The following is a 27,668-nucleotide window of genomic DNA, read 5'->3' as shown; positions in this document are numbered from 1 at the left end:
TTCTAAAAGGAAGATGTTCTATAAATTTGGAAACTTTGGTGCATGTGTGAGTCTGTGAGTGTGTAAATAAGTCAAATTTCAAGAGAAGTAAGCCTAGGCATTGTAGTAACACGTATAAGAAAAACAGATTTCCCATTGTTAAAACAAATATGTGCTAAGCAAGAGTTTTAAGTAGATAGCTAAGTGACCTAGAAAATAAATAATTATATGATTCCCATGATACAGTCATGCTGTCCTGAGTCCTATTTCCAAGTAAAATTAAATTCTTGAAGTCTTACTTTGAATTAATTGAAACCTGCAATGATGGTTCATTCTGCTGTTTATGCTCAATACAAGACAAAGGGCCTGACATAAAAGAAATTTTTTATGTTATATTTTGATGGTTGGATAGATAAACTAATCAATTATTTAAGAGAGGCTCTGGAAGTAAAACATATGGCAGAGGTTAATGCCAGAGGACTTGTGCACCCACTTCCTTTGCTTAGGACCCAAGGATGACATGTAGACAAACAGCCATACTCAACATACCATGAGCCCAAAATGGATTTAATGTGGGTTATCACTGTATTGTGTTTGTTAACCTCTTGTTAAAATATTTTCTTCACAGTGCCTGAAAGTGGAGGTCCCTCTGTTGTGTAGGAGGGTGTATTTTCCAAGAAGCTGCTTATGAACTCAATCAAAACATTTTTTTAAAAAATAGAATCTACTCAAAAACTGTCTAGTTTTTGTAAAAGAGGAACAGTAAAACAAGGTTTATATGTGGAATTAAGAATCCTATGATTTAAAGTAGAGGGTTCTTGAGAGGTTAGCTCTCTTCCCCCCCCCCACAATATGACAGTATCAGTTAAAGTCACCCTTTTAGAAGGTCCCATGACCTCTGATTTCATGTATGATACATGGTCACTTGTTTCACTCACTGCAGCGGCCTTTATCAAAAACTAACTCCCCCACTTTCATAAATGTCTGCAAATATCTCAACATAGTTCTTACTTGGCTATAGATATATCTTCTTGCTATTCTTCCTATGATATGATTTCTTCAACTCCTCAACTATCTACATTCTCTCTTCCAGGCCAGAAGAGTTTGACACTACCCGTTTAAAATGAAGTAGTTAAGTAGAATATGATATTCCAGACATAAGTTTTGGTGAGCATAGAACAGGTTGAGAAGAAATCTTTGGCTCTGTAGAACGTCCTTCCATTTTAAAGCCTAAAAGAGTTGGTTTCTTTCAGTGCCATCATCACTGTTGATTCATATTAGGCTACTGAAATCTCCATTTTCTTCCACTTATTCCATTGTCAACTGAGGGTTTCTTCATATGATATTAATATAAATTACTTTTTAAATGTAAATGCTGGCTCTAGAAGACCAATCTACTTGTTGATATGTGTATATACCTGGGAATTAGGAAGACTCTTACAGTCCTGGCTTTCGTCTAAACTTGCTTTTTGCCTGGCACCATCTACTTAATGACCTTTGAATTTTTCTGCTCCTGTTTATGACTATCTTCAGACTGACAGATTCATACCTATTGATCTCAAAATGGCCCTTGTATACATAAAATTTTAAGATGTATTGTCTTCATGGTAGTTATTACATTTATATTGAAATCATTCATCTTCTTTATAAGTTATCTTCAGAGATATAGAATATCCATTTAAAATTTCAAGCATCTCTCAGGAAATTTCTAAATGGAGATTAAATTCCAAACTATTTGTTATATATTAAAGGACTGTGTCTACGACACAATTATATAAAGACACAAATTTTGTTTTCTTTTAGAGGAATGATGTCAGCATCATGGCAGAGTGAGGTCTCACAGAAATCTTTCCCCTCCAATATACAACAACAACAAAAAGCCATAATCCGAGAAAGGACATCTAAACACAACACAAAAAATGTTGGAAAGACCCACACAGCCATACAATGGAGGGCAGAGAGACTGGAGCCCCCTTGGAAGAAGTGGAACAGGGTAAGAGAAATCTTCATTCCCTCCACTTAAGGACTGCCATCCAGGACCAGGGGAAGACTCTGAGAGCTTTATTAAAGTATAATTGAAATATAATAAACTGCATATATTTGAAATGACTGATTTAATGAGTTTTCACATACGAATCCATAAAGCCATCAACATATGAAAGATTATAAAGATATCCATTGCTCTCAAAGTTATCCTTGTATTAAAAATAAGAAATCACCATACATTTTGAAGTGAGATTCTAGCTTTTCTTGTGATATATTTCCTAATGTGGATAATCTGTGGAACTCAGGAAACAGAGAAAACATAATTTGTTTTCCCCTCAGATGAATATGAGATAATTTTTCTGTAAAGTTATTCTCTATTATGATGTTAAAATACAGATTACTCCTACTAGCTGACTCATTTAAAAAAAGAGACACAAAAGTCAATACGACATGGAGTTACATTTAAGACGGAAGCTGAGAGTTCACCGTTGTTTTCAACTTACCTTCTCCCTGAGCACAGGAAACCCAGAAGGTGAGAATGACATTGATTAGTAACAGCATGTTAGATATTCCCAACAGTATGTTAATACTAAATATTCCAGTTGTGATGTTTGGGGTTTTAAATCTGCGTCATCAGAAGTTATCAAGTGTGACTCCAAATTTAAGTGCACTCCCATGAAGCAAGTTAATTGAGGTCAGTTAGTAAATATCAAAGTTCAAAGAGCTTTGAAAAATTGTTCAATTCCTGTTGTTTCACAATAATTTCTTGAATTCATTCCCTGATATCCTTTGGATACTGAACCTGAAGTGAGTTCGCTCATCCGTTGTGCAGCAAGCCAATCTCTGACACCAGGGGTACTGGAAGAAAGTAGGAATTTTATTTTTGCACAGCGGTGAGCAAGGAGAGAGGGTAGCTAAAGCTGAAATGCCAAACTCCCCAAAAGCTAAAAGCAAGGGTTTTTATTTGTGGTTTTATGTAGGGGAGAGGGAGCATACGGCCTTGCTGGTTGGAGCTTTCCCACCAGCTTGTATCTCTTTGTGGGGAGGAGATAGTGAATCTAGGTGCTTGCCCTTGGCAGCGTCTGTCTCCATGGAGGATAGTAGATTTTGGAGCCAGGAAGCCAGAGAGTAAGCAGAGAATGAGTGTTTTGGTTTTAACCCCATGTATGGTGGGTTTAATGTGGGGGAACTGATATCAGGGTCGGTATCAATTCCCCCCTATTTTATGTCCATCCCTCAATCTTGAGGGATTTGGGATGGTGACTGATCTAGCTACTTCCTGCTGAAATGGGGTGTAGGTTCTTTCATCTCATTGAACCAGTCTTTTAATAAGGCAGTGATGCAGGTGGGCTCCCAGAGTTAGGGGTGTATCATGTAAGTAAGTAACCAGGTATTTAATAAGAAGTTTTTCTAGAGAAACAAAAAGAGAAAAACAAGGTTAATTGTTGCAGCAAATTATAAACTAGCTTTTGAGCCCAGGGGGCAGCCAATCAAGATTCCTCAAAGTCAGGGTTGAAACATCTTTTGCAGTTTGAAATGTCTCTGACGGCGTCACTGGGCACTCAGGTAGCTTTTTGAGTGGCTTATACAGCAGTAGACATGAATCTTTCTTAAGTTTATATCAAGTTCCTTAGCTTCAATTTGCAAGGCTTCAAGAAAAAGGGCAGATATAGTTTCAATGACTCCAAATGAAAATGATGGGGGAAAAAAAACCCCTGAAAATGTTAGTTTGGAGGTTTGTAGCCAGATATTTCAGGAGACTAAAAGAAGTCAGGATCCAGTCCAGTTAACAGATGTAACAAAAATCTTAAAGACAAATGATAAAACCAAAATCCAATATCCACAAATGTGTATTACAGTTTCTATTGAAGCATAATTTGTTTCTCTAAAATCACCCTCAATTTCACTAGACATAGCCAAATTAAGGCTAATTGGCTTGCAAAATAACTCTAGTTTTAATAAATTTGGTATAATTATTTACATGAGTACAGCAAGACTAGTAATTGATCATATAAGCTCTTTTAAATCTGCTTTGCTGGAAACTTATAAGGAATCTCAGGTTGAACTTTAAAGGCCTCTCAAGGAAAGACAATCAAAGGACCTGTCATTAGACTTTGCCTGCAGTTCCTACAGATTTGGGTGAATCCCTCTCTTTGTGAGGTTCCCCAAAATATTGAGGTTCCTTATGTCTGCCAGAGGGAGTGACATTCTTTGCTCAACTTTACCAGGTCACTGAACCCATAAGCAAGGTACCAGGCCAATATTTTCAAGTGGCTTTATTCCAGAATGTCAACTTTCGTTCCTCAAAAGCTGTTTTGTTATATCCAAGCCCTTATGTTTTTTTTCAAATATGATGTTCCACTCAAAGCTTTGGTAATAGAACCAGTGTTTTCAATTGTGTCCTGTTATAAGAAGAACAGAGGCTTATTGGACTTATGCAAATAACCATATTGCCACGAGAATAAGAATACTTACTCATCAGGAGTTTTTACATTTTGGAGGACTCAGGGAGAAAAAGATAAATGTTTCAATTTTGTTTACAAATTACTGTAAGTCATAGTTCCTTAATAGAATAGAGAAAAAGGTTTTCTTAAATTTAGAAAAAACAAAACATCAAAAATCAACAATATCTCAATCAAAAAGTTATAAAAATTATAATCATCCCTATCAGTTTATTCTGTCTTGTGTAATTGGTTCTTGATCTTAATCTTCTATCAGCAGTTTGTGAAGTCATCAGTTTCTCTGTTAGAGTTCTGTAATTTTCACCCAGTTTAGTTTTACGATCTGAACGTTTATCAGAAGCTGTATTCTAAAGTAAGCATGAGAGCCTTTTCCATGAATTTCTCTGAAGATGAAATATATTTGCACAAACATCAAAGTAAAACAGCAACTGTTTTCAAATAACAAAACATTCAAAACTGGTAACTGACAAAGGCATTTGACCATCTCTGCGATGTACAATGTTTTAAGATAATAACCAGAATTATGGCTGACAATCAGAACAGATCAGAGTTTTAGATGATTTTTTAAATACTTATATCAATAACACTCATTTATATAATACCATTTAAGAAAGTTTATCATCACTTATTTGACAACGTTTTTCATGTAATTTAACATACAAACTAACCCTTTTAGTTTAGCATTTTTCTTATGGAAAGAGAGAAAATTTCTTTGAGAAGTCCAGGGGCCCTCTGAAAATCCCCAGAGAAAACTTCCCTCCTCCTCTAGGTCAAAAGAAAGCTTTTATTCGGGACTTGAATATGTTTTTTTTGAGGGGGGAAAGCTTGTCAAAAATATTAAAAGCTTTAAAACATTTGTTCAGATGGGAAACCAGGTTCACTGCAAAACCGTGTTCAGGTATCTATTCAAAGTGACAACAGAAACAATCAAGGGGAAACAGAGCTAAAATAGTTTTTTAAAAACCCTTTAATAATCTTTTTATCAAGAGCATATTAAAAGTTTAGGAAAATTATCCTTTTAAAAAAGAGGAGACCAAGTTTTAATTTTACACCAGTTTACTTTTAACATCAAAATTTCTCTAATTAATTGGATTTACTTTAATCTTAGCCAAGTTGACTATACCTAAAACTCTTTAGGGCTTTACTTTTACAAACCTTTGGTTACTTTCTTTACATTTAGAATTTGTCCCAGTACTTTAGGACAAATTTATTTTTCTTAACTCAAGAAACAAAAATATTTCCATTCTTTATATCTTTTTACTGAAAACATATATTTTACTTTCCTTGTAAACAGACATTTTAGAAATATGTTTTTTCATAGAAAATTTCTCAGTGTACATAAAACATGTTTATCAATAAAGCTAAGCACTTTTCCGTTTCTTTGATATAAGAAACCAAAGGCAGATAAATATATGCTTAGTAGTTAACCTTTAATATTTTATCTTATGTGGAAATGACCTGGATACCCAATAAACTGTTATTATTTAACTTAACTTAGTAAAGCTATAAAGTTTGTTTTCAAAAAGATTTTTGGAAGCTGTTTCTTAAGTATGCAGACTATAAAACATAATTATTGTACTTAAAACTCTTACCCAGTTTTAAGAATTTCTCTTAAAAACTTCATGTGACATTACAGCAGTTAACTATCATCTTCAGTTGTTTTAAGTATATACATCATAATACATAGAATTATTGCTCAAAAATTTTTCCAAAAACTTTTATCTTTTTACATTTGTTTAGTTTACCTGTTCGTAACAATTTTATTTAGATCGTCTACAAAAACCCCATGAAACATTAAGCAAAATTAGCTATTATACTGAGTTATTAGTTTTGCTGATAAATTTTCTAACAGAGATGACATGAGCTCATTTGACCAGCAAAACCAGGCTGTATGTTTGCACCATATCCAATGCAAATAAATCTGAGAAGATGTCTATTTTAAATCAAACCCAGTACACTTAAACAGGTTCTTATTTGCCAAAGACCATTTTATATCATGTTAAATAACTTTGTCTCTTAGAAGTTTTTGCATATTCATTAAAAACTGCATTCCATTATGAGAGATTTTGAATCCTCTTCCGAAACAGGTTCTCCAGAATGGACATTACAATTTCAAATTATCTTAAAAGTTTACTTAGTTTTACTTGTTCAATTTTAGATCAGGAATTTTGGGGGAGTTGAAGCTTGCTGGGAAGCTCAGCAAGAGAGTAGACAAAAGCAGCAGATTTGGGTTCGGCTGCTGGCATGTTTAATTATGTTTTCTTAAACTGATGGTAAAGTATTTCTAATTTTATTTAGAAGCCTCAAAAGATTAAGACAGGCTCCCCATTGTTGCAGCTGGCTTTTCCAATTGTATACATCAGTTTGGGTGAACTGAAATTGTTCCATTTAAGTATATCAATTTTTACAACACTTTATCTTAGTTTTACTAACTCATACTTTTAATTATAACTTACATTAGAATTCCACTAACAAGTTTTTTAATTACAATATTTTGTAGGGGAAGCATTCCCAGTTAGACATAACATTTATTCCCAAAGCAGATATCCAGGGAAAGTTGACATAACCTCTTCATATAATATTAGCTTAAACACTTTAATCTTTATAGTCTTATTAACCTTAGTAGCCTAACTGTTGCCTCAAACCATTGTTGGTCAGGTTTCTCACTCTGATTTCTGCCTCCTGACCTTTTAAATTTTTCATACTAGGGTAAATAGAAGAGGTTTGTCTGATGTCCTTTAATGTTGGAGAGCCAATGGGGGGGGGGGTTCCTTTAGCCCATTCAACCTTAGGCAGCGTTTTATTAAAACGTTTGTTTTAACCTTATTTACACCTGTTCCATTTACCCTATTTTTCTTTTAATAACTAGCTAAAGATTTTTATCCCATTGGGGTGAGTCCTGTGACTCTTCCCTTTCTGATTTCTCTGTGTTAACTTAACATTTTCATTAGCATCTGTAAGACTACGAGAAGCCGAGACCCCAAGTTTGATTAAGTTCTTAAGACTAGTCATTATAGTTTCCTTTTAATTTGGTCTTTTCATAGGTACCAGTAAAACAGCTGTTTATCATAAGAGCTCTCTAAAAAGTTTCCCAACTTAAGGATCCATTGTTTGGCCTTTTTTTCCTCCGGAGTCTAAAGAATATTGTGGCCACGTGGTGTTACAAAAGAAAATCATCCCTCTTTAGACATTGGCTTATAGCTATAGGTCGACCATCAGCCAAAGTTTTTCCCAAGTGGCTCTTAGGTGGAATAGATGCATCACCTCCCATGTTAACACTTTTAAAAGGAAAGACAGACAGACAACAGCAAACACCAAACAAGCGCACTTTCCCAAAAACCCTCAGCCACAAACGGAAGCCAAAACAAAGACCAAAACCAAAACCAAAGTGCTTCCAGTCTCAGCTTAGTCCATGTCCTATACTCTGCAGGCGCCCAACAAATGAAGATCGGCCCCGCAGATCTTCCCAAATGAGCAAGGACAAGGGACCTCGGTTGTGCACACCAGGGGGACTAACCAAAATGTGGCCGGAGCCTCGTGACTTCAAAACAAACAGAGCCCTGAGGGCTGCCAAGGTATCCATTATTTCTGGCAGGTCCTGTTGGAAAAGGTTAACACAAAGACAAAGACAAAAACTACCAGCCACTTACAAGAGACGTCTTCCTAAGTCCTAAACCTAGTTTCTTCCACCACCAAAGCAAAAGCGCTGTGGGCCAACGACGTCTGGTTAGCAGCCAGTTGCTTGAGGCTGTCCCTGAGACAAGGGGCTCAGGCAGCTGCAGGACAGCTTCCAAGAGAGGCCTTTAGCCAGAGGCTGGTGTGCCACAGGCGAGATGTCCACCTGGGACATTGTCCCATCTAGGTTGCCAAATTGATATCGAACCTGAAGTGAGTTCGCTTACAGGTTGGGCAGCAAGCCAATCTCTGACACCGGGGGTAGTGGAAGAAAGTAGGAATTTTATTATTGCACAGCACTAAGCAAGGAGAGAGGGCAGCTAAGGCTGAAATCCCAAACTCCCCGAAAAGCTAAAAAGAAGGGTTTTTTATTTGGAGTTTTAGGTAGGGGAGGGGGAGCATATGGGCTTGCTGGTTGGAGCTTTCCCACCAGCCTGTCTTTGGCCTTGAGACACTTGCAGAGAGGAGGGAGCCCATGACCTTGCTGGTCAGCAGCTTTCCCACCAGCCTGTATCTCTTTGTGGGGAGGAGATAATCCAGGTACTTGTCCTTGACAGTGTCTGTCTCCATGGAGGATAGTGGATTCTGGAGCCAGGAAGCCAGAGAGTAAGCAGGGAATGAGTGTTTTGGTTTTAACCTCATATATGCTGGGTTTAATGTGGGGGAACTGATATCAGGGCCGGTATCACTTTTACAACTTCCTTTAAGAACAGTAATAAACTGGCTCCAAAAGCGATATAAAGCATTCTCACCATTCTCCTTACCCATACTGTTACAGGACCAAAGTGAACCCATTCCTTGCCTGTTTAATTAAACTGCACCACAAGTAGTTGTCACACAAAGCATAATTTTATTTTCAGCATGCTGCAAACAAAATGGAGACCATAAGGAATAATTTCACAAAGCTATGGCTCCCCAAACAAAGAGAGTGGGTGCCTTTTATTTTGCATAGGGAATGAATATGCAAGAGGGGAGTTTTGCTATTCCATGTAGCAGACACAGGCTGACGTGTGCAGTTCAGATACATGCATCCATACACATCACATGTTACGTTAATAGGACTTTAGCTTCTCCCAAGGCAGTGTGTCTAGTATTATAATGAAGCAAAGGTTACTTTTGTACACTTTTCCATTCTTCTGCACAGGTCATTCCTGCAGTGTGGTTTAAACTGGTCTGAGCTGGTTCAATTGGTGGGTAGCTGTTCATCTTTCTGAAAAACAACTTTGAGGAACTACTGAATGCTGAGGGCATTTGTTAAGCAGCTCTTTAAGCAACTTAAGCAGAAAGCAACCCTTTAAGTCTCTCTTTAAGCCTAAGTAACTCTTTAAGCAACTCAGGGCAGTTAGCTGGTGACAATACCACCAGGGGTTTACAATGACAAGACTCTTCGAAAACAGCAGTGTGGTGGTGAGTATACAAGAAGCGTCCCTGAGAGGTATGGCTGCTCCTCAGGGAGGGGCAGCAAACGAGTGGCCAATCCGAGCTTGTGGCTTCAAGGACTCTCTGTCCTGGGGCATGTCCCTCCTTCACCAGGAGAGGCATTACCTGTCAAGCTAGCTGATATATCTTGGGGAACAGGATTCATGAGAAAAAAAAAATTGGAAATGTGAGGAGCTCAACCAAAATGCAAGAAAGGCCATGATCTGGACAATCAATACCACATGGAGCACAGTTAGTGGAACAGATCAACTGAGAAATTAAAATTTGCATAATGAATATCCTTAAATAGATAAGGGAATGACTTCAGCCAATGAATAAATCACTACGATAAAAATCAAAGTGTTGAGAGTCAAAAATCTTGCTGATGATTTACGGTTATTTCTTTTTCAAATTTCCCATTAAGCTCACTCCATGAACAGAGAATTAAAAGTGTACAAGCTTTGTCAGTGTTAGGAGTAGATTCTAGCGTGAAACGAGAATTAGGGTTAACACAGAACATCTAAATGGCAGTACTGTTAGCCTGAAAGCCCTTTAGAGTATTTAGATCCTGCTCTTTTATCCCCCCAAACCTATCGATACAAAGGGTTTTTTATCTGGTTTGGTTTTTCTAAGTTATGTTACTGTAAGAATAGTTTACTAGTTTCACCCAAAGGGAAAAGTCTGTTTAAATATTATAACAAATTATATTTACAAGAATTATGTTTTACATAAAATTGACATGCCAAAATGAAAGAGCATATTAAAAACTCAAGTTAAATGCATGTTGGAATTTCCCTTTATGTTTTTTAGAGAGCATTAAGAATTAATACATGCCTTCTGCATAGAGTTCTCCTGAGATGATTAATAAGATGATAAACACTAAGCTTTCGACCTCATCTTCAGTGGTGTGCTGAATAAAGATTTCAACAATTCTAAAGCAGCAGGGACTCCTCATTAAGTACACAATGTCCCTCTGGAAGAAAAAGTTAATTACTTATCACATTTGTTTAAGTCCCTTTGTAACAGACCTTATATCTCATTTAAAATATTTTTGAATTACACTAAAATAACACAGCTATATTCATTTATAATACTTTTCATGCTGGAGTTCAATAAGAACATGATAACCAATGGAAGTCACAATAACAAGCAGCATAAATAATTAACTCAGACCGCATGAAAATCAGGGTAAATTTTCAACAGCAATACCCACTTGTAAGTCCATTGAGTAAAGTTCATTTGTGGCCTTTGATTTCTTTACTACCACTGATTAAACGAAGAGATGAACTTGGGAACATGAGGTCATGAATACCTGATAGCAAAATAAGGTGTTGTCTAGATCGCGCTGCTTAAAGAGAAAAATGACCTTAACTGCATCAAGCAATGAGAGGATAATGTTATTGATAAGCGAGTCCGACGTTTAAAGAGTGCATTCTGTGGCAGGTGGTGAGATGGGCACTGCGCTGTGTATGATTCATTCATGAGAAATGTTGTGTGTGTTCACCATGTACCCGGTCATGTCTGCTCTTGGTTACATAACAGTGAAAAAATACATTAAAATTACCGCCATCATGGAGTTTACATTCTAATGGCTTTTAATTTAAACTATAAAATGATACTGTGAGGTGGGAGCTATTATTATTTCACTTTTGTAACTTTTTATTAAAATACAACATATTAGGAGAAAAGTGCACACACCGTAAGTGCACGGATCAATGGAGTCTCACAAACTGAGCACATCCATGAAACCAGCACCCAGAACAAGAAGCAGCATGTACCAGCAGCCCAGAATTTCCCTCCAAGTCACAGCCCACGCCCACTCTCAATGTTAAACACTATCTTGGCTTATAATAGCTTGGTTTTATACTACATAACGGAATCATGTAGTATTATTTTTTAATCTGGCTTCTTTTGGTTAACGTTTTGCTTGCAAGATTCATCCATATCTTGGGCTGTAGAAGATAGTTCTTTCCCTGTATAGTATTCCAATTCTGTCAATATGCCACAAATTATCTATTCATTCGACTGCTCATGGATATTTGGGTGACTTCCAGTTTAGGGATATGATACGATCTCTGCTTATTGTCAAACTTTTTTTTAATTAAAAAATTTTCAGACATAACCTCCACCTGGATCCTACCATTTAACATTTTATTATACTTCTAAAATCTCATATTTATCCATCCACCCATCCTTTTTCGATGCCTTTCACAGTAAATCGCAGCTATCTGTGCATGCCCCCTACATACTTAAGCAAATATTTCATTAACTCAAGTTCTTTTTTTGTTGTTGTTGTTGTTGTTGTTTTTGAGGAAGATTAGCCCTGAGCTAACTACTGCCAGTCCTCCTCTTTTTTGCTGAGGAAGCCTGGCCCTGAGCTAACATCGTGCCCATCTTCCTCTACTTTATATGTGGGATGCCTGCCACAGCATGGCGTGCCAAGCGGTGCCATGTCCGCACCCGGGATCCGAACTGGTGAATCCCGGGCCACAGAGAATCAGAACGTGCAAACTTAACTGCTGTGCCACAAGGCCGGCCCCTCATTAACTCAAATTCAATATTTTTTATAGATTATTCTGTTGATATGAAATCTAGAAAGAGATGCACAACTTTTAAGTATAGGTCTTGAGTTCTTGAGTAATGCACACACCTGTATATCTCAAACCCCTACCAGTTACCATTTATCCTTCCAGAAAGTTCCCTCATGCTCCTTCCTAGTCAGTCCTCACCTCCACTTCTTACAGGCAACTACTTGTTCTGATTTTGCCACCAATCACACCGTTTTTCTGTTCTAGAACCTCATATAAGTGGAAATATACAAGCACTCTTTTTCGTAATCCTTCTTTCTTTCAGCATAATGTTTTGGGATTTATCCATGTTATTGATTCAGTACTTCATTTCTTTTTAGTGCTCAACTTTATAAAAGAATACACTGAAGCTTAGAAAGCATTGAAGTTGAAGTGGCTTATCAAAGATCACTACGCTAGCAAGTGTCAGAGCAAGGATTCAAAGAAAGTCCTTTTTCAAAAAGTAAGATCTGTATTGAGATATCATAATTAAATACTTAAATTTTTAATCAATTAAAAGTTATAGCATCTACTAATTTCAGTAAATATAGTAAGAGTATTATGTCTAAAAATCAAACTAAGCGAGGAAGTACATGAAATGTTTCAAAAATCATAAGTCTGGAAGAATCTTCTATTCCAGGTAAGAACAAAACTAAACATAATTTTTAAATATTTTTTGAAATAGTCAATATATTTAAATGGTGCAAACTTCAAAGGATGTAAAGTGAGATGTCTCTGTCCCATACTGTCCCTCAGTCACCCAGCTCCCCTCTCTAAGAGGGTAAATAATGTCCTCAGTACCTTTTGCATTTTTCCATATACACATATACAGCAAACATCTACCTTTTAACTGATTTCTTTCGCACTTAACAGTATATATTGGAGATTGCTTCATGGCAGAGCATAAATGGCTTGCTTATTTGTTTTTAAATCAGTATAGTTTTCTAGTATATTGACAGATAATTTAAATCAAATTCATTCTTGTTGGGTAATGAAGTTGTTTACAATGTTTTATTGTTGCTAAAATTTCTGCAGTGTCTAGGATGGTACATGTTGTTTTGCACGTGAGAATACATTAAGTACAATAAATCCCCAGAAGCAAAATGTGCATTTATGATACAAATATTGATAAGCTTTTCTAATGGAAATTATGCCAATCAACTCTCCCAATAGCACTGTACAAGAGGATGTTTTTCCATAGCACCCACACAGCATTATTAAACAGTTCATGTTTCAATTTGATAAGTAAAAGCATAATCACTGTATAAATTAATTCACATTTCTCTTACTATGTGTGAGATTGAAGACTTTTACATGAATCTCAAAGTCATTTTTACTTTATTTCTGTGAGGTACTTGTGCATATTCTTTGCTCCTTCTTCTGTTGGACTGTTGGCTTTTTCCTATGGACTTGTACGGACTTTTTTGGTTCTTGAGGAAGATTAGCCCTGAGCTAACATCTGCCGCCAATCCTCCTCTTTTTGCGAGGAAGACTGGCCCTGAGCTAACATCTGTGCCCATCTTCCTCTACTTTATATGTGGGACGCCTACCACAGCATGGCTTGATGAGGAGTGTGTAGATCCGTGCCTGGGATCCAAACTGGCAAACCCCGGGCAGCCAAAGCAGAGTGCGTGAACTCAACAGCTATGCCACTGGGCCAGCCCCGACTTTATGGACTTGTTATATATTAAGATAAATGGCATTGGTCTGTGACTTTGAGTTGTATATACATTTCCTGGTATGCTATTTATCTTTCAACTTTGTTACAGTGGATTTTGCAAGTAAATTAATCTTTTCCTTCAAGATTTTGGGATTTGCGTTATAGTTAGAATTACTCCAATGTTGTTTTTTTTTAAAAAAAATATTGCCAGTTTCTTATACTACATTTTTGGTTTAACTTTGAATGAATGTATATAATATAAATCTTTGTGAATGATATCAGGTAAGTACACAAGCTTATTTTTTCCCAGAGAGTTGCCATGCTGCTCCAATTATTTATCAAACGATTCATTTTTTTGCCAGTGGATTTCCTTCCTCATATGTTCAATTCCTGTACTATATATTTTAGGTCTACTTTTAGATTCTCTATTGTGCTTTATTGTTTAATCATATTTTTTAGTACCATCCTTTTAGCTACCCTAGTTATAGAATACATGAGAGCATATAAGTCGTCTAGTCCTCACACTTTAGTCCTTTTTCAAAAATTTCCTGTCGTGTTTTGCTTGGTTAAATACTACAGGTTTGGAGTAGACCATCGAGTCACTCGGCTCTGACTTACTTTTTTTTTCTTTGAGGAAGATTAGCCCTGAGCTAACTGCTGCCAATTCTCTTCTTTTTGCTGAGGAAGATGGGCCCTGAGCTCACATCCGTGCCCATCTTCCTCTACTTTATATATAGGACGCCTGCCACAGCATGGCTTTCACCAGGCAGTGCCATGTGTGCACCCAGGATCAGAACTGGCGAACCCCAGGCCGCCGAGAAGCACAACGTGCGAACTTAATAGCTGTGTCACCGGGCCGGCCCCTCAGCTCTGACTTATAATCACAATATACGGACTGCAACTTTGGAAAGAGAGCACTCATTTGTACCCACATTTCTTCATCTCTAAAATAACGGTAAAAATAGTAGCGGCCTCAAGCACATCACAGAAACGCTGCTGAGGATAATTTAGTACTCCACAGTTTGCTTATCCCTAAAAGAGTCACTATTAAAAATAGTTTGAGAGACAAAATATTAAGCCAAGTTTCATAAATACATTCTAAGGAAATATATGCCCATCCAGGTAAAAAAAGGGCAATAATACATTTAATGGAAATATTAAAAGATGAAATTATAAGTGTGTCATTCTAATTCTCTTTCCTTCTTCCTTCTTTTATTATCTCTGAAGCTTACTCGGCAATAATAAAAATCTAAAATCTCTCTTCATTTGGCTTTGAAGAGCCAGTTATAATAAAAATTTCATTTTAATTATATAACAACATAGTCTATGGGCTATATGCATGCTTGACAAAGTATCATTTCTACCCAACATTTTTCCAAAATTGGCACTTTAGGGATAAATAAGAAAAGTTTGACCCCCTCCACTCCTTTCCGACTACTCTAGTTTCCCTAACCACAGGCCAAAGTACACCTCCAAGACATCAGGACACCACAGCGTTTGAACCAACCTAGTTTCTACCCAGTAGAGGCATGCTGAGAAGAAATGGATCTCAAAGTGAGTATTATAAAGCAGAAGCCACATTTGCGTTGGTTCGGCCACTTGGCCTACTTACGACAATGCTGGAGGCACGAGGCTTTACCAAAACTGCTCCAGCAGAAGCCTGAGAATCTCAGCTCCAGCTTCACGGATGTCAAGGGGCAGGTTGTGGAGCATTTCCTGCTGAGAGCGATACAGTAAGCATGGCGTGGTCCTGAGGCCAGTATTTGTGCAGGTGTCTCCTTGATGCCTCAACTTCAAGTTCATGGTGGGAAAAAGCACGTGCCCAGGCCACTTTTGTGGCATGGTACTAGAAGTAGGAGTATGCAGACTTGTGGTTTGCAATGCAGAAGAGGTCCATCAAACATCTAATTGGAGGCTCAGTGTAAAACTTATGGAAACTAAAGAAAAAAATCTTAATATTATTGAGAGAGAAAAAAACATTACTTTCAAACATGCAATAATATGAGTGTTGAACTTCTTAACACAGATGATGAAAACAAGGAGGAAATGGAATAACATCTTTAATGTGTTAAACGAAAATACCTGACAATCTACAATGCTATAACCACTAAAAATATTTTCAGAACTAAAAGTAAAGAAAGATGTCTTCATCTTTAGCAATTATTTTTATGCTGGTTGATTATATCCTAGAAGTATAACTTAGCAAAGTAATAGATTGATTGTATTAAGATTCTGTTAAATGAAAGAGAAAGTGTTCGGAAAATACTAAGTACCAAGAGTTCCTAAAATACTTTATTGAAAGGAACAAAAAAAAAAAAGAGGCATGACAATATCAAAAATTCTCCAGAGTTAATTTCAATATACTCTTTAATATGCCAGTCTGGTCTTTAGAACAATCCTAACCAAATCCTTGACAATTTCAGACTAATAAGGTTTAATCTTTAGGCTAAAAATTAACACATTAAGTAGTTAATTGTTCTCTCCATTTCCAGATACTACTGATTTACTTCAGATAGTTAAAAACCTTTATGGCTTCCCTGTATGGACAGACTTTGGGACTCTACCAGATTTCAAATAGATGCTAGAAATAGGCTTCCATGGCCCTGGGACCACATCAGTTCAGTATCGATAAGAGTACCCACAGCTGTAGAAAAAGAATATGCTTTTATTTCAACACTGAATCATTTTCAGGCCTGTGGTATGTGGCTGGACAACAAGGTTCTACTATAAGCAACACCAGGCTCATCCTAGGTCCAATTATAACACTAATCAGTTCAAAGATAAGGGTTTTTAGTATATGAATTCCTTTGATTTCCCTACAGGGGCCCAATGCCTATCGGATGGTCCAGACAGGCAGGGAAAGAAATGGAGATGTTGTCTATGGCATTTGTGAGATTACTGTACCCTCTTCTCACTGAGTTGGCAGACTCTTAAATTTCCAACATCTGTTTTAGAAAAATGCCTCAATATGTCTATAAAACAGGAGTAATAAGCTATTTTTCTCCCTTTACGAATATACCTATATTCAAAATAAAATAATATCTTAAGATAACAGACATGAATAACAGAGTTATAATCATTTTATGACATACAAGTTTGTTACATGCATAGAGCTATTAAATAATAAAAGAAACAATGACTATAAAAAGTTTGTTATATACATTTTAAATTTTAATACAAAGTCAGATTTTTGAAGTTATACAAAGCTGAAAACACCTTACTACGCATGATTAGCTTTAATATTTTTTTACTGTACATACTGATAAAATGTTTACATTAACTAATAAGGAAGCCCAAGTGTATCCATAACCATTTGAATAGCTTGCAAGGAATTTGTGATTTCTTCCTTGTTATCTCTTCTCAAAACCCAAGCTGGTTTAAGTCTGTGAAGAGAAGAAAAATCTTGCGTTAACAAACTTCTTCTCTTAAAAGTTACCTTTACCTGTCTGTCTTAACTAAAATGTGGCCACTCCCGAACACATCACTTCCCTGACAAGGCTCTCAGACAGGATGGAGGGCTCCATGTTACAGCTTTTACTACTTTCAGGGTATTTCTCTCCATCTTTCCTGAAAGATGATCCTGGCTCCTTTGGAAGCTTACGCTATTTAGCTCCACCATTGCCTTTGGGTCAGCTCCCAAACTTCCAGTGTATTCTGCTTTGTAAACTTGGTTCCTGGTCTTCTCTCAGCTCCTGTCACCATGCTCAGTAACTTCAACACCCATGTGGCCAAAAAGCCAATCCCCTCATCTCTCAGTCTTTGCTTCCCTTTCCTTCTTTTCCACCACAACCAATCCCTTCTCACATGATCATATTACAGACTTTGTGACCACAAAGTGCACCACCCCTGACGTCTCATTTGGGGACTTCCACTCTCCAACCACTACTTCTGATTCAACAACATCATTTGACTTCATACACCCACTGGGTATATTCTTCCACCTCACTGAGATCTCCAATTCACTTGACCTCAACGCACACCCATCATGCATCAGAATGCTTTTCTCACTCGCCTCTGTTGGCTGTCTTAGGTCCATCAATACAATCCCCTTTGCAGATGCATTAACTCTACTGTTTCTCTTTCCTGTTGAATTCAACTGGAAAGTTCTATTTGGATTCCAAGTTGAATTCAAATATCTGCCTTCTTCATTCCTGTACAGCTGGACATTGCTAAAGAAATTTATAGAACCAGGCTGAGTGATTTATGCCCATAATTGCAAATCTAAATGGGCATTTGATATTTCCTAATATGCTTCCTTTCTCTTTCCCCAAGGTGACGATCTTATTCCTTTCTTCTTTTCAGATGTCCCCTCCATACCCTTTCTGATCTGCTTCTGAGCTAATTCCATCAGAGGGGAGCTCATACATCATTCTCACATAAATCCCTACTACTATATGCATTTCCATCTTCTTATACTTTGCTGTTAAAAATCCAAATAGCTATTAACTGGTGAGTGGTCAAACAAAGCGTGCGATAGCCACAGGACAGAATCGTACTCTGTGATAAAAGAGAATGAAATCTAATCTCTGCATCAACACGGAGGGACCTCAAACGCCTTAAGGGCAGTAAAAGAATCCAATCACAGAAATCTACGTACCGCGTGATTCTATTCACGTGACAATGTACAAAAGGCAAAACTAAACCAGATCAGTAGTTGCCAGACTCTAGGGGTTAAAGGGAGAGAACTGACTGCAAAGGGGCACAAGGGAACTCTGGTGTGACAGAAATATTTTGTCTCAGTGGTAGTGGGTTTCACATCTGTATACACTGGTCAAAACTCCATTGACCCACATATCTACACTAGGGCGCATTTACACTGTTGGTCATTTTGCCTCAAAAAACCTGACTATATCAAAAGGAAAAGAAGAATCTATTCATTCATATGCCTTTAATAATAGTTTTTAAAACATAATTAATATTAAAATTTACCAAGTCCTTCAATAAAAATCCTTTGTAGAAAGGGTCTCCATTAAAAATTTCAAGCAAGGAGATATTTTTACTTTTATAATGTGAAATATGAGTGCACGAAAGCAATTTACAAGTATTATACAGATTATAATTATGAGTAATTATAAAGCTGACTGCTATGTAACCCAGATCAAGAAAGAGTGCATTGTCAACACCATGGAATTTATACCTAGTAGAGAATTGTTGAATCATAGAAAGGAAGAAGGGAGAGAGGGAGGGAAGGGAGAGAGGGAGGGAAGGGAGAGAGGGAGGAAGGAAGGAAAGTAAATATCACGAGCTAATTTAGTTCATCAATTAAATCTTTTTATTAATAAGGGAAAATCAGAAAATGATAAATTGATCGTTTAAATAAAATTTTACTGCCTGAGCAAAATATAAAGTCATAGCTCAAGTTCTAAAGTTATAAATTTTGGTTATATAAAGTTATAAAGTTACAAATGAATTCATGACTAATAACAAATCTGTACCTTAAATCAGTATTATAATTCTAATTTACGTCATCTAACAGAAGAATGTTGCTGGAGTTCTCCACAATAGAAGACCAATATTTGTCATAGGAAATTCATCAAATATTACTCGTACAAGAGGATGAATTTTACTGTATGCAAATTATATCTCAATAAACTTGACTTTAAAACTATGCAATAGCAAAGTGAAATGACTATAAAGCTTCTAAGTGCTGACTCTAAACTTCAGACCTTCATCCACACAGAGCAGCAGCAGAGTCTGCATCTGGCACTGGTCTGCGGGTCACAGCTGGAGCACTGCACAAGGGCTGGCGGTGCTTCATGTCTGATTCTGTGACAAGAATCCTACTCAGACGGTCTTGTGTACGAGGAGATCAGATCACCCTGTATGATGCAGACTGGCCCTAAACCCAACAACAGGTGTCCTTCCAGAGACACAGAGGAGGGAGAAGGAGAAGACAGGCAGAGGAGGGAGTTCTACAGCCAGAAGTCAGGACACCTGGAGTCACCAGAACTGGAGAAGTCCAGGAAGAAAGCTACCCTAGAGCCTTCAGAGAAAATGAGGGCCTCACTGACTCCTTGACTTGGAACTTCTGCTTTCAAGAACTGTGAGAGAACAGGTTACTGTGGTTTAAGGCCACTAGGTTTGTGGTTATCTGTTACAGCAGCTCTAGGAAACTAACACAAGGTCTCACAGAGAACCTCTCTAGAAGGAGAAATTTGCAGTATCAGGGTGATCCCAGGAGGGGTTAGAGGTTGATATTTTGGCCAAGAGGGATTTCTGACAGCTCTCAAACAGTGTAGCTTGTCCTACGTGCAGAAAAAAAATTGGCATAGCAAAGCTTATAAAAACCTAATTCTTAGTCTTAGTGCTTTACTATTTAATAGAAGGAATTTATTGAATAACTACTAAATACCCAAAGCTATCATGTTATTACTTCATTATTTATTGAGACCATCTCCTTTAAAAATTTACCAAGGATTCTATTCTTTTTCATAGGTTGTTTCTCCAATGTCAAGTACAATATTTTGCTTATAGTAGGTACTTAAATATTTGCTGAATGAATGAATGAATGAATGAATGACACAAAATGATAGAGTACATTTCTGCTTACCTTGAAACTATTCTGGTTCTGACAGGTGTTTCTGGAATAAAGGGGATGCTCATAGAAGAATTCACCTTTTGTTTATACAGTATTCTTTCAGTATTCATTTTATGTTTACGAGCTGTAAGTTTGTAGAGACTATAAATGCAGTCAACAATTTTGGACCTACTTCGAACATCCTAAAAAAGAAAATCTACCTTTATTAAAATGAATAAGAATTAAATTTTGTATCCCTTCTGTGCTAACAAAGTCAATCATAATGAATAAACACTATGCAGTAAACTTAGGAGCTTTTAACAATTAAAAGTCAAGCTCTCTAAGTTTAGTAGTAAGATTGGTTTAAATTATGAATTAATATGTAAGAATTATAAAGAAGGCAAATATTCAAAAATTGTACACTTAACTCCATACTGAATTAAAAGGCAAATTTTATCCAGTTACCAAGTCCTGTGAATTTTACGTTTTCAAAGATCCCGAAGTTATCCACTTCCCTCTCACTGAGACAACCCCAGGTCAAGTACCATCTCTTGCCTGGACCACTGCACATCTCACTTGCCTCCTTCCCTAATGGTCTCCCTGCATCCACGCATGCTCTCCCACATCCATCCTTCAATCACCAGCCAGACTGATGTTAAAACTTAGACTGGAACACGTTCCCTTGCTTAAAAGGCTTCAGTGGTTTCCTGTTGTTCTCAGGAAAGGCCACAATCCTATCCCAGCCTATGACCACATCTACATTGACTGTATCACCTCAAGAGAATAACTCAGAGGTCTCACAGTAGAAAAGCTTGAAATATACTTATGGTTACAACAGAAGGAGGAGGAGTCACACATCTCTGATTTTCTACCTGGCTAGGATAATTTGTCACTTCCCTCAGTTAAATGGAAAATGGTTACTAATACGGCTGCAATAGATTCCTTTTTTTTTTTTTTTTAAGATTGGCACCTCAGCTAACATGTGTTGCCAATCTTTTTTCTCCTTCTTTTTCTCCTCCCCAAAGCCCCCCAGTACATAGTTGTATGTTCTCATTGTAGGTCCTTCTGGTGGTGCAAGATTCTACTTTTATAATTCAGTTTCTTTAATACATAAGCAACAACTCATATATCAGCACAAAAAGTAGGTTTGAACACACACAAAATGCTACTTACGATGTGATAGTTACTGAAGGAAAAGTATAAAAGTCTTAGACCTAAGAACAAATCAAAATAACCTCAAAGAAAGTAACTGCTTAATACTTACAGAGGCTCGATTTGTTGTCTTCAGTAAAAGAGCTAACAAACAACAGGTTTTTATGAAAATGCTTCCACCTTTGTCTGCAACTTTGTCACCAGGCTTTTCTCGGTACATTTGCAAAAGCTGCAACAGTGTATCTATACAATTTTCTACATCATAAACTGCCGAAGTAGTTTTTTCATACTTGAAAAGAACAGAATGAAATTAAAAGTTATAACAAACACATACACTCTTAGAAACAGCCCAACCAAAAAGAAAGCTCAAAGAAATTTTGGGTCGATCTGCAGCAAGTGCCAAGGACTTCATGAAATGACATTTTGACATTACTTTCACTTCTGTATCCATCTCCTATGCACATCGGCATTTTGTTTTCTTCCCAGCCTACAGAAAATGAATCAAATCTAAAACCTCTGAAAATGAACACCTTAAAGGAAATAGAAACAAGCTTAAAGACAAGGTCGTTTTGGTGAGAACCTCTTAGGGAAAAGGTAACTTATCTGTGATAGCTCATCACAGGGGGAGATAAAGATAAAGGCAGGATTTAGTGACCCTAATACATGCTTCTCAAGAGGAAGAGGAGCTTGCTTTAAAACAAAATAAATCTGACACTAGTAAGTCTAGGATATACGTTCCCTGCCCCAGTTATCCAACTGCATCATTAGATTCCTATTGAAATTTGCATGGTAACAAATAATGCTAATGACACTAAGCCAAAGATAACAAGAAGACAATGTTCACAATTAATATTTAAAATTTGGCACGTCTGCGTATCAAGCACTTTATGTACACTGACTCATTTAATCCTCAGAATAACATTATGAGGTAGGTACTGTTACTGCACCCATATTGCAGTTAAAGAAAGGGAAGCACAGAGAGGCTAAGTAACCTACAGTAAACTGCAGAGCTGGGGTTTAAACCCAAGCAGTTTGGCATCAGAGTCTGTGTTCTTAACCCCTCCTTCTCAATAAGAAGATACTGGGTAAAGTGCTTTGAGTTGTGGCTGAGGGGGTGGGTGGCGAAGATCAATCTGTCATCTCGGTACCTTGGGTTGCACGCATTATAGTTTAGTACAGCTATCTGCTCCCAGCCCAAAGCCAAACGACTTAAATCCCAGAACAGAGTCCTACAGGGTGACTAAGTTAGAGCAGTATCTTTATCGTGTTATCCCAGACATGAATATAAGAGGTCCTATTGTTCTGATACAAGGCAGTGGATAAGAACACCACCTCCGGAAATAGACAGAAATGATCCACATTCAGCTCCAGCACTTAGCTCACTCGAGGCCTAAGGCGAGGAACTTCACATCTATGAGAATTACTGTTCCTTCTCTATGAACGTGAAAAATAACAGGAACTAGCTCAGAGGGTTACTGTGCAGACTAAATTAAATGATGAATGAAAAACAGTAGCACACAGTAAGTACTCAACAAATGTTAGTCATCATTGTTATTTACATTGTAAAGACAGAAGAAATAAAATTGTAAAAAATTCTATTTTTTCTACATTTCTCTGCACAGTGATGTTAACAGATTAAACATTCTTCCCCCTAAGACTCTGGCACATGAATGAATTTTAACTTGGAGATCTAAGTTCTCGTGACGAGCAAGCATAAACTTAATTTGCTGAGTCAGATTTCTTGACCAATGAACGTTTCGTTATTAAAATGGAAAACCACCTTAGCGACATTAAGCAGGACTTGTACAGCGTAGCTGATGACTTCCATACAAGGGACACTACGATTGCAACTTCGGATCAGAACAAATATTTTAGAAATCGCTCCACTCTGGGCCATGTTCTCACAACAGAGGGGAGACAATCGAGTAACCACCTCTGAAAGAGATAAAAAGGGATGAATTCACAGCAACAAAATGTTTCAGCTAATAACATATTAGTATAAGATTCTTTTTATTCTCAAAGGTAAAAATGCATTTCTAACCTTATACAAGGTATCGTTAAAACACAGCAACTAACCTAGGTGCTTTAAAGCCTCAAGAATGGCAGACAGGTGCTTATATGTCAAAAGATAATGAAGGGCAAGTGTGGTTCTTCTGTAGAGTTTGTTTTCTTCTCGAATCTCCTTATTCACAAGCTGAAGACTTAGTCGTATAGCTTTAATTTTCGTACAATCATTTTTCTTCCTCCAAGAATACCCTCTCCATAATGCCTTAAGGAGATAAAACATAGCAATTTTAAGGTTACAGCCCGTGATGTTTTCAACGTGTATCTACATCTATTTCCACAAAGTAAATAGTTTCAGTAAATGTATATTATGTGAGCAGATTCAACTAATGCCTCAGTTCAGGTTCTAATAAATAGCAAAATCAATTTTTCTAAAAAGAAATACATATAATATTCCTGTGTATAAACTAAAACATCATCCAATGATCAAAGATGTCTAAGTACTCCAAATGCTAAAACACTTTTCCATCTTTCAGTCAGAAACTTCCTTTAGGAAATTCAAAAATAAAGGCCTAGCAATGAAATCATGGTGGGGAAGATCAAAGGTATTGAGATGACAGGCTGATCTTCCTCATCATAATTTCATTGTACAGTATTTATGAGTTATTCTATTGGCTAATCTCAGGCTTTCTAAAATGTATGTGACTGTGTTGTTACATGTTAGACATCATGTGGATGAATTTCAAACCAAAGTCTTGAACTAAAATCATTACATTTTCAGTTACCTGAATTTTAGTGATTCTGGCATTTAACTGTTCCTGTTTTTTACGGAGGAGAAAACGGCGTACTGCTTTCTGTATTACTGATGCGGCCCTATTTCGCTGGCTCAGACGTTCTTGAACTTCATGCTGAACTTTCATGATGCTATGATATCTCTGAAGAAACTTTCTGTGCTGTAATCTTGCTCGAAACCATCTCTGTTTAAAACACATGAAGATATTTTTCTTTACTTCAGGTTTTTAAAGTAAATAAATACACATATACACATACATATATAAATGAAACAAACAGAATACTATCTCGAATTATCTTTCAACCCTCCCTGTGGCATTACTTCTCTACTCCACTTGATGCAAATCCTTCCAGTCCGCATTGGGGTGGGTGTGTGTGTGTGTGTGTGAATTTGACCCTGCACAACATTGCCTTCATTTCACAATTTATAAAAATTCTATCAAGTTGTACATATCATTCTGCAATTTATTCTTCCAACAATATTTTATATATATATATGTTAACATATACAAACATAATTCTTATTCAGAATACATAAAGAACTCCTATAAATTATAAGAAAAAAGATACTCAACAGAAAAATGAGCAAAGTATATGGGGGAAAAACACATTAAAAAAAAGCACACAATACACACATAAGAATTTGAATAATCAACACTCAAGAAAAATTTTTTACAACTGCTAGCAATCAAGGAAATTACAAGCAAAAATGAAGTATAATTTGTCATTCATCAAAATGGCAAAAATCAGGTCTTCTAATGCGCATGTCGGCAAGGATGTAGAGAAACAGGTACCTTCCAACTTTGTTTGTAGGAGTGTAAATGAGTACAATTACTTCAGAGAATAATTCATGGCTTCATTCCTGTGTCGTAAAACATTGACCTATTTCTAACCCATCAAATCATCCCAACAGCTATATGGCAAAAGGCTAAATATTATACGACCTTAGCATAAAGAATTTGGAAATTGCTTATTATAATATAAGAAATTTATAACAAAAATTATATCACACATTTTTACTGCAAAGGAAATGCTAACCTGGATACAGATAACTGAATTAACCTGCTCTTCCGCATTCTTCACAGCCACGTGACATTTGTATGCTCTTTGAATTCTAACAGCGGACAGGTGATAATACGCAGCGGCTGTGAAGTGAAGAAGCCTAGTTTTGGCTCTCTGTTCTAAAATCTAAAGAAGAAAAGAAATATATTAATTACCAAATATTTGAATCTTAAGACTTCAATCAGTGTTTATTTTTGTATATCTTCCATAACAAAGTATATAAATTAGCAATGAAGAATGAACGTTTAATTATTAAAATGATTTACATTGTAACTCTAAGTGATTATACTTCTTTAATATACAGTATTTCCAATTGTGTAGCTGTAATCGAGTATAGAATGCAAAGTTATATTTGAGGCACTTTACGAAAGAATAATAGCATTTAATTTAACTAGACTGCCAAATAACAGCTAGCTAAACCTTTGAATGTACTAATTATGAGAGAGGTATATAAATATTAAACTTTAAAAAGGTTACAGTGTTCCAGGCAGAACTGTGGGAGATGGTGATATTTAAGCAGACAAAATCACTTGAATTGATTTCTCCCGTATTAGACGGTCTAGCACAAGTCCAGCATAAGACTTTCGTAGAAGCTTTCTACCGTGGCCTTTGGCCGTCAGACTTCCAATTTATATTTAATGAACAAAATGGAAAAGATTTCTCCTTTTTCACCTAAAATTTAATTATTTTGTCTTTGCCAGCGCTTCGTCTATTGGATGCACAAGACCTCATGAACTCCCTACGAAGGATTCTCTCCGCTGAAGACGTGGACGTTATTACAGGAATGGTACTTACAACACCTCAAAGAGTAGCTTGTGGAAGCAAAAGGCTACTTGCGCAACAACCTCCTTCACATATGGGAGCGCTTCCCTCATCCTCCTTTCTGCTCCTTTGTTAAGATTTATTACACAAGAGAAAGTTTATTCTGCATTTTTGGTGAGCATCTATGGGAAATAGGCTTATGGAACAAAAATCTACAGCCACCAGGGATCTTGATCCATGGCTCTGCTGAAGTTGAATAAACTCAAGTTAACGGTTATATTAGTTCTGAAATTGTTCTTCAAAATCTAAAATTTCTTAACACAATTTAACATCAAATACTTTCATTTCAAAAGAGTGAGATATTCTACTTAAAAATACTTACTCTTTTTCTTACTAACCAACCACGCACCAGTGCTTGCAGAACAACTATAGATTTTTTTAACTCAAGATATTTTATTCTTTCACACTTCCCAGCCTTTCTGGCTCGAATATATCTTTGTATGGTCAAGGCGGCAGACTTCTGCCGAAGAAAGAGCTGCCTTCCTTTATATCCTCTAAAACTCGCTTGGATCAAACAAGCAGCTTGATGTCTCTATAAGAAAACATTTGCAAGTAACATTAATAGATAGAAATAATAATTCCCACGCACCCGAGATTCTTGAATTTCTCACTGTAATGTGAGATGGTGTAATTATGACTTTTTTTACATTTTTAGCTTAAGAATGTCATATTTCATAGACAAGAAAAGGTGATGGTGTATGATTTCTAAACCCATACTGGTCCACAGCTAAAAATGAAGTTTTCATGAAGGCGCAAGCCAGGGTCAAGAGATGCCTGATGCTCTTTCTCTCTCATCCTCTTGAAACTTTTCATTGTGAAAGGGAAAAGGACTAATATGACTACAGGACAAATACCTTTGGTAAAAATGCTAGCTACCATATACAGTACAGAATGGGCATTAGAAACAGCTATGAGGGAAGCTGTTGCTTCAAGAACCATAGCATACAACCAGCACATCTTATTCCTTAATTATATAACACTTGAGGACCAAATTCTAAGACACATACAGAAGTATAATGAGTTGAAATGGGAATTGGTTTGTTTTACAGCATAGATCCCCACCTACTAGCTGAATGAGCTTGGGCAGCCATGCTCCTTTTCTAGACCTCAGGTTCCTCCTCATAAAATGGGTACAGTAGTAATAACTACCTCGCAGGTTATTACAAGGATCACATTAGTCAGTAAATAAACAGGAGCAGGTGTAATAACAACAGTGCCTATACAATCACAGTGAATATTACATGAATATCGGAACTTTCAAGTAAAATTTTCATTTTGATTTCTTTAAAAAAAGAGCATAGGTACTGCAGGTATTCTAAAACTTTGATGCTAAATATTTTATATAGATCACCGATTGTGGCTTAGAGAGTATGTTAAATTTTCGACTTATACTAGATAAAATATACTAGATCTATTATGGCTTTCTCCAGAGCAATTATTTATTCTAAAAATCACTTCAAACTTGGGTTTGAGAATATTTTATAAATACAGATATATAAACAAAAATACCCACAAATACTATTTTTATGTGAATATAATTTTTACTTGATTGCAATGATGTGTTTAAAATA

At 36.6% G+C, this 27,668-nt stretch overlaps 2 protein-coding genes across 5 annotated transcripts in view; both read right to left on the bottom strand.

The window, feature by feature from the left end:
- LOC106823391 (complement factor H-like) overlaps positions 1 to 8,219 on the bottom strand; it is a 66,491-nt gene extending 58,272 nt beyond the window's left edge. The window contains exon 1 of one of the 3 annotated variants that reach the window (XM_070501431.1): positions 8,078 to 8,219. Coding sequence is in view for 2 of the 3 variants with exons in the window: in XM_014829028.3 (XP_014684514.3) it covers positions 2,469 to 2,526 (58 nt within the window). In the remaining variant the exon portion in view is untranslated. Of the gene's footprint in view, positions 1 to 2,468; positions 2,751 to 8,077 lie in introns of those variants that run through there. The other 2 variants (XM_070501430.1, XM_014829028.3) reach the window with 2 other exon arrangements.
- Positions 8,220 to 8,467: 248 nt separating this feature from the next.
- The window catches only part of ASPM (assembly factor for spindle microtubules), a 57,643-nt gene continuing 38,442 nt past the window's right edge, over positions 8,468 to 27,668 (bottom strand). For both annotated transcript variants that reach the window (XM_070501428.1, XM_070501429.1), the window contains 8 exons: positions 26,420 to 26,629; positions 25,252 to 25,401; positions 24,207 to 24,398; positions 23,494 to 23,686; positions 23,198 to 23,352; positions 21,530 to 21,706; positions 20,299 to 20,468; positions 8,468 to 17,131 (listed from right to left, as the gene is read on the bottom strand). In XM_070501428.1, coding sequence (XP_070357529.1) covers positions 17,029 to 17,131; positions 20,299 to 20,468; positions 21,530 to 21,706; positions 23,198 to 23,352; positions 23,494 to 23,686; positions 24,207 to 24,398; positions 25,252 to 25,401; positions 26,420 to 26,629 — 1,350 coding nt within the window. In that variant the 3' untranslated portion in view covers positions 8,468 to 17,028. The remainder of the gene's footprint in view (positions 17,132 to 20,298; positions 20,469 to 21,529; positions 21,707 to 23,197; positions 23,353 to 23,493; positions 23,687 to 24,206; positions 24,399 to 25,251; positions 25,402 to 26,419; positions 26,630 to 27,668) is intronic.

This window comes from Equus asinus, chromosome 30, assembly GCF_041296235.1.
Source record: "Equus asinus isolate D_3611 breed Donkey chromosome 30, EquAss-T2T_v2, whole genome shotgun sequence".
NCBI classification, from domain to species: Eukaryota; Metazoa; Chordata; class Mammalia; order Perissodactyla; family Equidae; genus Equus; species Equus asinus.
This window is presented reverse-complemented; position numbering and strand designations above follow the sequence as displayed.